Genomic DNA, 13,060 nt, shown 5'->3' with positions numbered 1-13,060 from the left:
GGTTTGTGGGGACAGGACAAGGGGCAATGACCACAAAATGGATCACAGGAAGTTCCGCACCAACATGCAAAGGAACTTCTTCATGGTTAGGGTGACGGAGCACTGGAGCAGGCTGCCCAGGGAGGTTGTGGAGTCTCCTTCTCTGGAGATATTCAAGGCCCATCTGGACACCTACCTGGGCAACCTGCTCTAGGGAACCCGCTTCGGCAGGGGGGTTGGACCCAATGGTCTCTTGAGGTCCCTTCCAACCCCTAAAATTCTGTGATTCCATGATCTTGATTTTCAGCTCTGTACCTGAGCCATGTTCTAACTCTAAGATGCAAGTCACCAGGGAGCAAGGCGTCAGGTATGAAGCATGGTCCTCATTCTGCTCCAGTGCTGCAGAACAACTTTTAGAGTTGCCAGACGCTTGCAGTTCTCCCATTTGGAAAACCCACAGTAAAGGCTCCTGTGCTGACACCCTCTGGACCTCCGTGAAGAGAACACGACTGCCAAGAAGCAGAGAGTTTTGTCTATGAAATTTTGATTTTTTAATGGCTGCTGAAATGTCCTATTGAGTTTCTGGAATTCTGTCTAGGAGCTAAACCAGCCCTGACAGTTCACTGACTTTTAGAGCTTCGCCTTCCACACAGCTGTACTGAGAACAGCGCAGTCAGACTGTAGAACCTGATTCATCGTCTTGCCATGATTTCTTACGTAGCATATTCTGTTTTCCAATATGTGACAGTGAGATTTTTGCTGTAATTCACTTCAACACATACTTTTTTTTTCTTTGCACAGTAAGTAGAATCCTAAATCATGCTGGCATGGGAGACAAATGAGAATAATTCTAATTATCTCTGGTGTTTCAAAGTGGAAAATTAAATTTCACTGGTAAATATTTCACTTCAGTGCTTGCCTCTGGACCCTTTCACCCCCTCTATTTTAAAGATTAACCCATGCTTCATATTTTTATTTCTCTCATTTGATGATATACTCAGTATCTTTAACACAATGAAAATCTTTGGCAAACATAAATGGAAGCCTTTGCTGGCTTAATTAGTTCAGCATATTAGCCTGTAATTCCAACAATTAATTCTAGTTCCATCATTATTCTTTTATAAAATCTTTCTTCTTGGATTTGACTGAAAATGGATTTGGAAACAAATGATTATCCCTTTTACATTGTGTCTCAATTTAATAACAACTTAAATTCACTGCCTCTTTCATTCAAGGATCTGAAAATATTTTCCAGATGTCGATGCAAAAAAACTACAAAATACACACTGATGAGGGGATTACTGTTATCTTCTTATAAAGAAACTGAGGCATAGTGAGGCTAATTACTAGGATTATTTTGTTGGACTGATGTCTTCCAAAAACTGGATAAATACTGACGCCAAACAAAAAAATGAGAATGAGTTGGAGCTGTAGTGGAATTTAAAAATCGGTCACATGCAATTGAATAAATCTGTGTGAAATTACTAATTTCCACACCATAAAATTAATTTCAGCAGAAATAATTCCAAGTTGCTAAATATTTGTAGATGTGAGATAAATCCCATGAATGCCTCGAATATACAGACAGTAATATAACTTAAAACTATATCGAAACAGTATTTGAAAAATGAGATGGTCTTAAAAAGGGTCTTAAAAAACAAACAAAAAACAATTTTCAGAACTGTCAGTGTTAAGCTCACTGTTCAGTTTCAATTTGAGGCCCAACACAGTCTTGGTGATGCAGTTAATAACTGCAGAAGTTATTTTTGTTCTCTAGTTGCTTACTTCATTCACTTCACAGAACAGAAAATACCAAAGGAATGGGTAAAAAAAAAAAAAAAAAAAAAAAACCCTGCTCCTTTTACTTTTCTTTATTTCTTTGCAGGATCCTTCATGTACATCGTCCAGGGGATGCACTGAAGATAAAATACCATTCATTTTGGAATCATTTCAACTTGTTCTCCCTCTCCCCTTCCCTTGCCCCACAACTTACCAGATAGGGAAACACTATCAATTCCATCTACAGAAGTGGAATGGAGAAATATTTCAATTACAACGTGAAAAGAATCCATGAACAGGGCAGCCGTTCAAAGCTGTCAAGGCGGTCAGTGGCCCTTCAGCTGTGCTGCATGGGGCAAATCACGGAGGAGACCTCCAGAGGGCCCTCCCTGGCACTTCAGGCTGTGAAAATAGAGTACCTTTCCCCTCCTCCTTTATACTTTTGGAGACAGTGAAGTAGAGGAGTATTCTGTAGAAATTTAATTGAGCATGATGCTGACATAAGTTTTTCCTAGTCTTACATATCCAAAACTTCAGTCTCTGCAAAAACAACCCAAACTACTATGATACATAAAAACCAAAGCATTTTACTTTGCAACCAGTTTTATACTTCTGTGTAATTACTGGAGACATGTTTAAATATGAACTTTCTTCCTTACAAGCAGATTTTAACTAAAGAGTTTAATTTTGTGCTAAAATAAAAATGTTTTCCCCGATATTTCATTTTGAAACCTGCACTGAATGCTTAATCCTGTGTTTCTGAGAGTAGACTCTGCTGCTATGGATACAGTGAGGTCAACTTTTCAGCCCTATTATTTTACTGCGCAGTGTTAAAGGAGATGGCAGGAAAACTTTTATTCTTTTTTTTTTTTTTCCCAACAAAAGTATCTTAGAAAGTGTAATGTATTTTAAATGCGTATATAAAGCATTTCATCAATATTAACATAAGAATTATAACAAGGTTTAGACTGGCAGCACTGAAGAAACACCTTGCCTATACCAGAACTTCGCTTCCATTTTCACTTGATGCTTTAAGAATGTGTTACAAATATTCATTAAGCTACACAAAAGTCCTGTGATAATCCTCAAGGTGATTCCAAAAGAAAAAGAAAGGTTTTATGCTTTTTATGCAGCACAAGAGGAGACTGAATAGCTTTTCTGTAAGAGCTGCAAATTTCTACTTTTTCCTTGAGAAGGAAAAATGAGTAATGTCAATTTTTATCTTTCCTGTTTTTTTGAAGACCTCCAGAACTATAAATTCTTTTAATTGAAAGCCTAATGCTACCAAATAGCTCCTCCAAATTGGCTGTTAGGCAGCAGAGTTAAATAACCATTGTAGCTCAGTTTTAAAATTGTCTCACAAAAATGCCTTCCCTATCAATTACTCAGTTTTTACTTTCTTTTTATCGTGGTATCATAGTCCTTCTAATTTTTCTACTATCTACAGCATTACAGAAAAGGCTGGACAAAATAAAAAATAGCACAACTTTTTAAAAGGCACACAGCACAAATATATCCACTCTTCTCTCTTTTATAAGAAAAAACAGTAGAAAACATAACTCCATTTTTTTTCTTGTTACTGATCCCATTTAAGATATTCACTGTGCTGAATCTTTTACTACCACCCCACAAGAAACTTCACTGGTAGAACAGGTAACCACATTTCTCTGAAAAGCACAAGTGAAAGAGAATCCATAATTTCCAAACAGCCTGAAATATTTTCTCATTTTTTCATGGGACTACAACACAGAGAGAGCCTGACTGAAGTGGAAGGTGCTGTGTTTTCAACCCCATTGGTTATTTTGTGCAGAAACTCAGGAATCCTGTTAGTCTTAATTTTTCACTGTTAACATAGCGAGTGACACGACAAGTCTCTCGGTGCACCTGCCCAAACATCCCTTACTTTTACTGTTTGTTGCAAACACAAGAATTATGGCTATTACCAAATTCTTCTAACTAGTGAAGAAGAATTGCCTTGTGATGTGAGCAGAACCAAAAGGCCATGCATCTAACTACACTTTCTTGTTCAGCCTTGTTCAACTAAACTACTTTTTTGTATCAAATTCCCTCTATGGGACAAGCATATTTCCTCAGGTAGCTGTTGATAAGACTAATAAGGGTTTCTTCAGCACTTTAAAATAATATTTACATCACTGACAACATAAATAGAGGTTGTGTTAACATTTTAGAATAATGTCCAAAAATTGTTCTGTATAGTACCATACATGTATAGTACCATTACTCTGATTTTTTAAACTGGCTATTTTGAACCAATGCTTTCAAATTCTGGAGACATCTGAATGACTGTTTTCACTCTCAACAATCTGTAATGTGTTTGGCAAAAGATAAAGAAGTATGAAATGCTAGTTTCCAAACATAAGTGTAAAAGAACAAATCCAGTGATGATTTTACAGATAATATCTTCTCAATAAGAATGCACTTTTAATACAACTAATTCCTAAAAACATATTTTAATTTTAAAATAATTGAAAATTACCTAAAAATGAAAATGATAAAACACATTAGAAGCCAAATCACGGTGTGATTAATGAGTTTTTTTCACTAACAGCAGAACTGAAGTCTAAATCTACAATACTCAGCAAGTGATTAAGTTATTTCAAAATTGGAATTTAGTGAAGAAGAGAAATGATCCAACGGAAAAGGCTTTCTTCAGTTATTGTACATCCATTGGCAGCACTGGCAGGATCAAACATATCTTCCAAAGTTGATATTGATTGCAAAGTAACATCAAATGGGATCTGACAAGAAGGGGAAGAAAAAAAAAAAAAAAGGAAAAAAAAAAAAAAGAAAGGAAGGAAGGAAGGAAGGAAGGAAGGAAGGAAGGAAGGAAGGAAGGAAGGAAGGAAGGAAGGAAGGAAGGAAGGAAGAAAGAAAGAAAGAAAGAAAGAAAGAAAGAAAGAAAGAAAGAAAGAAAGAAAGAAAGAAAGAAAGAAAGAAAGAAAGAAAGAAAGAAAGAAAGAAAGAAAGAGAAAAAACTTTGTTAAGTGTATAGTTACCAAAACCTACATATATAAAATATTCAAATATCTCATATTGAAGCCAGATTTCTGACCTACAACCAAAGTGTAAATTAGAAGTGCTAACTGCCTCAATATAAATTTGTGGTTAATGACATCTGTTCCTTGAAACTAGAAGAATGAGATTAAGGGGAAGAAATTTCTGTGAACAGTCTAGCTCACAAAGTTCCTCCTAATCATTTGTAGATAAAATGAAGATGTCAGAAAAGAGTAGCAATAATGATTAGTAATTTGGAAAGTTTTTCCTAAAATGAGAAGTTGAAAGACTTGAGCTAGTTGTAGAAGGTGAAACAGTGGGCTAAATAGTGGGATAAATTGTTTTTTATGTCCATTGGACATGGAGAAGAGCTATTTAGCTGATTTTGCAACTAATACGCTTCAGCTATTACGAAAAACCAACTGTAGGAAAATAAGCACTGGAAGAGGCTATCTAGGGAGGTTAATTTTTAATGCAATTATTTTATTGAGAAATTTACTTTTAACATTTAAAATTTGAACTCCCGAGCATAATACTTTATTATCTCTCTCAAGAGCAGAGCTGTTCATTAAATGGCTTTAAAAATAAACTGGTAAATCAATTTTTATTCTTAAAGCATTCTTAACATTCTTAAACAGTCAAAGAATGTTAGATGAATAATTCAATGAAAAGACACATTTTCGCCTTAGAAATATAACTCCATGCTGAAGCAAAAGCACTAGAAGACACATGAACAGAAAAAAGAGAATCAAAGAAGAGAAACTGGAAACATGACAGGAGTTAAAGTATGACAGCTGAGAGAATGAGAAAACAAATACCACAAATTAGAACTGACTTTGTCCAATTAATTCACAAGAAGATCAGCAACAAAAAAGTGTATGGCAGGGGAAAAAATGATGTGAAACTACATATAAGCAATGTATTTGCCGCCTTTTCCTGTGTGTTTGAAAACAAAGGGAATGTACTGTTCTCCATAATACATAATTCCATGCTGAGGTTTCTAGCTCTCAGAGAAGACTGGGTAATGCACACATGCAACTTATTTGAAAGTTTGGAAATACTATGTAGAAATATTCTGTAAACAATTAAATGCTAAGCTGGCTTTAGGGAAGAATGAAGATTTCTCATCACCTTGAAGGATTAGACTTCACTCATTCAGCCAACTCTGCCATATCTAATAAGATGTAGTCTGAAGCCTCTGCTTGAAACTTAGTGGTGAAAAGTCCATTGGTTCACCTGCTGAAACATTTTAGTTTCTTGTGGCAGTATGGCAGAATAAAACAGAGCAGATGACATCATATTCTTACTGGAGAGATACTGTTAAATCTTGCTCTCTCACTTTCATTGTAGACCCTCAAAAAGAAGCAGACCAAGTGAAGGGGGATTCATGAGAATTTAAAACAGGCCCAGGAGGCCCATAGAATTCTAAGGAAGTTTGGCCATACCTTTCCCTAGGTATTTGTCACAAATCTACCATGGAAGATATTTCAGTGGGACCATAGAAAGTATAGCTTTGCAGAATAAATATGTATGTATGCATTGATAGAGCTGGACTATCAAGATATGAAGGTCTGGGAGTCACTTGGGAGAGACCTTCAGGATGGATAAAAGGAGTGGCAACAATGGTGCAATGTATATAAAAGGGAAACAGAAAATATGTAGGTAACAGCCTGCAGGATGCACAGGACAGCATTACAGATTCTCTATTCAGTAACAGACCATTAGCTAAACTGTTCCCAGATAGAACTAGGGATTCCCTTTTGGTAAAGAAGAGCTACCTGACTAGAAAAGGGTACGGTTGATGCCCATTATCACTTTATTGTGAACAATTATAGGCAAGATAGTTATGGGGGAGTCATATGTTATGGATTCAAAGCTCTTCCTTGGAGTTCCTTAAGCCCTGGCAGCACTGCTCCTGATCCTCCTAGCATGCCTGAGAACACTGAGTAATACTGCTGCCTGCTATGGGCCAGTTCCCATAGTCTCCTCTGGGATACTGACTACAAATAAATACCAATAGGAATACAACAGCATGGACAAAAAAAATGGCATACTATCTGTGAGGCAGAGAAAGCTAAAGAAAATAGAAGGAAATCCTGAATAACTGCAAAAATAACAGGCATGGAAGAAAATTGAATTTGGCAACTGCATCATGGAAATACAATGGAACAGTAAATTCCATCTAAACAATGATCAGAGAATGGTGGATAAACCAGATAAATCCATTGTGAGTGAGATTTATTTTTAATGCATATTTATTTGTATAAAAAGGTGATTCTAACAATGAAGATATCCACAGCTGGTAATCATGAACATTTATATTTAAAAAAAATAAAAAGTAAAAAAGTCCAGAAATGTATGAGAAAAAGATTGAAAGGTACAAGATACTTAGTAGTAAAATCCATGTTTCAGCCTAACTGAACAATTGTTTTATTTTAGAAAACACATTTTTACTATTGATCAGAATAGCATACCTCAGTCAATGGTGAGGACAGGTCTGGAACAGAGAGCAGAGCTTTGACTTCAGATAAACACCTTTTAGCCATTTCCTAATGATATAAAACAAGAGAAAACCAATGCTGTACTATGTCTCATCCGATAAGCTAACAGATGGTTTAGCTTTACAAAATTGTTCAGAACCACCACGTTTTAACTTATTCTAGTTAAATTCAGGGGAAAATACATTTTATTCTGCAACAAAAATAGTTGTGTTTGCTGTACAATACAAGTGCCCAAACCTTGCAGTTTCTACTGAGGAGAAATTGCCCCTGGCTCAGGTATTAAATCCAATGAGCATACTTTTGCCACATGTTTACTGAAAATATTATAAACAAACATTCCAACAAGATGATATTTATACATATCTAATGCATGGCATGTTAATCTTATGACTATTCTAAACATTGGTTTTCCAATTACTGACATACAGTAATGAAAGTTTGAGCAAAAACCTTCAGGTAATCAGAAATACCCAGTAAAGGACAGCTCTGTCTAGCCTCCTGTAAACACTGTATGCTGTGATTGGCCAAAACATCATTTGTTCTCCAAGCTGGTCAAAATACAGCTTTGTAATAATGGCACAGTGCACAATTGTCACTGTTTCACAGCATCCATCAGACCAAATGACAGCCTCTACATCATTAATCATTTCATATAATAGATATAAAGAGAATCCTGTCACATGATAAATGTCTCCCACTTTGAAAATAAACGTCTATTTTGCCTTGGCATTTATCAAGTAGCAGTTATGCTGTGGCAACATTCTATTCCATTGACATTATCTCAAAGAAACCACATGGAAAATTCTGAAATTACCTCTTTTGTGTATGTATGTCAGGGGAGTTATTTGGTTGTGGACCATATTCAGCCTTGCTAATAACAAAAAAAAAAAAAAAAAAAAAAAAAAGACGAAGGTGGAATAGAGAAAATGAAAATAAATTCACTGCCAGTTTTACTCAGCTCTCAGTAGTGTTATTAGAAGGTTCTTATTTCGGAAACCATCACTGCCCATTTTGCATTGAAGATGTGTAACTGATTTTTTAAAAAGCACTTTTGGGTTGATCTCTCTGCTAATTTAACACCGTGCCAAGCATTTTCAGATGTAGATTGCTATAAATTAGGCATTTCAGATTTATGTACCTGAAGATGTGGCCTTTGTTTTCAAGGGGGAGTTTGAACAAGCCTGGTATTTTTTGTAAAGCATCAAGCAATATGTAAGGAGAAGGAAAAGTTAAATATTAAATGAAAAGTGAAAATATCTCAACATTTCTTGAAAGGGGTGAGGCAAGTTTAATCTTCTGTGTCTGCCTTCCAAGTTACCTGTCATTTATTTCCCCAAAATAGACATCTTAAATAAAACTGTCAGACATATTTAAGAGCAAAACTGTTCTCACTTACTTCTGTTTTTTCATCAAGATGCACTTTTGCAATATTAATTTCAGCTTTCTCTGAAGGAATTATTTTCAGGTTTTCATTTTGTTCAAGAAAACTTGTAGGTTCTGAAGCTGAAGATAAGGTTTCTGAACTTTGCATCAACATTTCAACTTGATGTTTCAGATTAGATAATTTCTCCCTTAAAGAAATAACTCTGAAAGACAAGATTTTATTACATATTGATTACGTTCTAGATTTTCTTTAATTTCAAGACTGATCTCATTATTGTACCAAAAGAAAAAAAAAAAAAAAAAAACATTAAAAATGTGTAAATATGGAATGTTTAAGCTTTTTGCATTAAATGATAAGAAGCAACATTTTAAGTAAGCCTCTCTAAGAAAAAGAAACTCATTCAACCAGCACAAAGTGGGCTGACAAGCTGGGTAGCAGAGGCTGCACTTATGTTTGACCTTTAGTCCTTTCCATCTACCTGCTCAGCCATTCAAAAAATTTTGGTTTAGATTAATGACAAGGAATAGGTCATGAAAAATCCCATCAGATGTAAAAAGAAGGGCTGAGTCTGGGGCTACAACAAATTCTTGCAGGCTCAGAGTTGTATGGGAAGGAAGGAGTACCTAATCCAGTGAGAGAATGGAAGAGTGCTAGCATTTTCTTGTGTTGCTATACCAAAGTAATGCAATTAGCATATGTTATTCATTTCTTTAAAAAACAAAACTAAAAGACTAGTGTACTGAAAAGACATAATTTTGGATGGGTTTGATGCTGTGTGCAACGTCTTACAGATTTTACAGTGAAAAGTCTGAAAAGCTAAAAAGAATGCATTTGAAGACTTTCATATGGCATGAAATAACAGGACAAAGTCAGTGATTACTTACCTAGCCAATGGAACCCATAAGTGACCTGAAAACACAGACATTGAACTGAAAATCTTGATGTTGCTAATCTTGATAGGCTTGGTATTATAAGCATAAAGCAGCAAAACCTGTAGAAGAGATGGAATAGGTAAGCTATACTGTGAAAGGGTACAGAAGGCCTAAAGTATTTCAGTGATACTGGATTATATTACTATCAAATTCAGAGTACTGGTAAAGACTAAGATAATTGACTTTCAGAAAAAAAAGTAGAGTATGGTCTCTTATGAATTTGTACTATACTCAGTTTTTATGGCTGTTAAAGCACTTATTTACAGTTATTTTCTTTCAAAGTATATGAATTATTTCAGTGATATCATTTATATGGGTTTGAAAATGAGTTGTACCCTATAGAGCCACCATCAAAATCCCAATCTAGCTCTAATCCCAGTCAATCAATCACACTTAGGTTCAAGTTGAAAGTTCCTACTTCAAGTAGGCTGAACAGAGACCTTTTAATGAATTTCCAAAAGGCAATTATTTATACTTCCAATATGACCTTGTGCATGGCTGTCATCATACTATATTTAAATACACGAACTGCACATAACTCACCATTCTAACAGAGTGGTATCAGTATCTGAGCACAAGACGATGAACTAGAATGTTCTCATCTTTCACAGAATTAATTTTCTTGTATGACTGAAAATATGCTTCCCAGTAGTGGCTGATTATTTTGACTATATGGAGAGTGTCAAGAATATGGCATACATATGTCAGTTGTTTTCAAGAGTTGTCTCCAGATCTCTACTGGTCTGTAAGGCCTTAAAGTAACTTTTAAAATTATATCGAGAAGTGCATTCTTTGCACTAACTTCACATTGCTTCTATTAGCTCGCTAATAGAGATGAGAAGGATCTAGCAAAAACTTTGATGTGCTAAGCCAAAATGTTTAGAGACCATGAAACCCTATTGCAGTATCAGAAATTGTATCTACACTCAGTTCCGTTGTTTAAAAACAACACAATTTCCATCTCCCAGTCTCTCACTTCCACACAACCCTCCAGTCCATCTCACCTTTCATTTTTAATCTGATTTCGTAGGGAAATGAGGTTCAAGAAATCCCAATTTCTTTGTATATGAACACCTCTCCTTTCTGACAGCCTGCTACCAAGTGATGCTGTTTGAATATCTGCAACCTTCAACCAAATTTAAGTGTAGAGTCTTAAAGACTTAAAAGTCTTGCAAAAGACAAGCAAACACTATGGTCTGGAGGCTCTACATGACCTCCAAAGTCTTTCGTTAACCTGCTATCAAATGACTGTCAGGGCATTATGTTTGTCCTGTGTAGCAGTTTTGTGTTGTAATAAATGCATAGCTCTGGGCTGTCCTGCTTGCCAACTGGACAGTTGTTCTGTCATGACCAAATATTCACTAGAAATGAGACTTAATTTATTCCAATACTTAATAACTGCTTTGGTGTAGCTATACCTTAGTCTCTGTATTGCTTGATGGCTTTGCCAGAGAAGGATTGTACCACTGAATGTTAATTTCCTCATTTGAAGCATTTGCTGCTCTACTCTCTGATCGAGCAGTCTGATGGTCTGCTTCTGTGGTGACAGAAACTGGAGAAGCTATTCTCACACTTCGCATCTTTGGTAAAATTCCAGAAGTTTCAAGAGACATCTGAAACACACACACACAAATTAAATTGTATTTTACTAGTGTAACATGTTTGTAATAACCTAATGTCTATTAATATTATTGTAACTTTGAGTCCTGTGCAAATATATGCTTATTTAGATAAATGGGTAATTATTTAAAGGTGTCCATCTTAACAAGTCAAGGTTTTTCAAAATTCACATAAAGAGATATTTCTAAAGGTAATACAAAGAACCTCTAGGCTGACTTAGAGACATCTACAATAACAGTGATTATTATATTTGACTTGTAATCCTCATGGTATTATCCTTTTTGCTAGAAGATATTATTTGACATGCTGACCATACGAAAATTATTGATGGAAAAGTCATTTGGCTGCTATACGTACTGATAACTAAAACAGAAATGCCAGACTAAAGTTTTATTTATGTTTAAATATTCTTTTTGTTCATTTTCAGGGTGTCTCTGTGGCGCAATTGGTGAGCGCATTCGGCTGTTAACTGAAAGGTTGGTGGTTCGAGCCCACCCAGGGACGGGGCATCACATTTTGAAAGGAAGTTGTGGGGAGCTGGGGATTGGCCTCTTCTTGCAGATAACTAGCAATAGGACAAGAGGGAGTGGCCTCAAGTTGTGGCAGGGTAGGTTCAGGTTGTAAATTAGAAGGAATTTCTTCTCAAAAAGAGTGATTAGGCATTGGAATGCCCAGGGAGGTGGTGGAGTCACTGTTCCTGGGGGTGTTTAAAGAAAGGTTCAACATGGTGCTTAGGGACATGGTTTAGTGGGTGATAGTGGTGGTAGGGTAGTCGTTGGCCCAGGTGGTCTTGGGGGTCTTTTCCAACCTTAATGATTCTATGATTAGCTGTACAACATAATACAGTGATATCTACTGAAAATCCAGTCATTTAATTTGTGAGGATTTGTCACGTCATATCTACTCAAATATACATGGAACATTAGCAGACTATCCATCAAATAGTTATTGTTTAGTTATCATTTACCAGGGAAGCAACTGGAGGAGTGCTGTCAACCAACATTCATTCATTCATGAATAGAAGTCTTTAAAAATTGTAAAAGATTTGATTTAAAGACTGAACAGTGCCACATCATTTCTAGTTTCTAAAGTGTTTTGCAGTTTGTAAAGAATGAAGGAGGCTAAACAGTGACATTTTGGTGGAATATGGATACTGTTTAGAGCTATAGTGTCTCCATCATTGATTCCAAATTACGGACACTGGAAATAACTGCCTGGAGAGTTAGTTCTGTTTTAATATTGAATGTTCATTGCAGAAAAAGCCTGGAGAATTTTACCCACTTAATTTTTAGACAATACAGCTCAAAAGGCAATAAATCCAAGTGAATGGAAGACGGATTTTTCACACTAATCCAATCTTACTTCATAAAGCCAGCTCCCAACCCACATCGAAATATAGAAGTGAAGATAAACATAGAGTCATGCCTGCTATAGTTATGTATTTTAGCACATGGATTTACCTTCAGTATGGCATGGTACAACAAACTGGGGATGGTCCACAACACATAAACTCTGAATATGATCATACCTCTTAGCATGCCATGAGGTTTTGCACGGCTAACCCACCTAGTACAAGAATATTCTACATTCAAGATCTTAGACTTTACTTTTGGCAATGAATCGCCCACAATCCTGCTAAAATGCAAAGTGAACAAAATTATAAGAAAATGCACATATGGAGATGGGAACGACCTAATTTATGCCAAGCTCCTCAGTTAAAGCTCTCAAAAGTCTATTTTATGATATGCTTTTCTTTCTAAAACATGTAGTGTATTTTCTTTTTCACTGAGCTGTTTCTTTTGTTATTTACATCATATGAATCTTTTGAGGATGGATATTATAACTGCTCT

At 35.8% G+C, this 13,060-nt stretch overlaps 1 protein-coding gene across 1 annotated transcript in view; it reads right to left on the bottom strand.

Annotated features, from left to right (window-relative positions):
* Positions 1–4,388: 4,388 nt before the first annotated feature.
* Positions 4,389–13,060, bottom strand: part of CFAP54 (cilia and flagella associated protein 54) — a gene marked incomplete at both ends in the record, with an annotated part of 109,035 nt that continues 100,363 nt past the window's right edge. The window contains 5 exon segments of the mRNA XM_082752042.1: positions 4,389–4,517; positions 7,248–7,322; positions 8,671–8,860; positions 9,543–9,649; positions 11,009–11,203. Coding sequence (XP_082608168.1) covers positions 4,389–4,517; positions 7,248–7,322; positions 8,671–8,860; positions 9,543–9,649; positions 11,009–11,203 — 696 coding nt within the window.

Source organism: Aythya marila, assembly GCF_965140915.1.
Source record: "Aythya marila genome assembly, chromosome: 1".
NCBI classification, from domain to species: domain Eukaryota; kingdom Metazoa; phylum Chordata; class Aves; order Anseriformes; family Anatidae; genus Aythya; species Aythya marila.
Note: the sequence above shows the minus strand (reverse complement) of the source record. Positions and strands in the feature narration are given on the sequence as shown.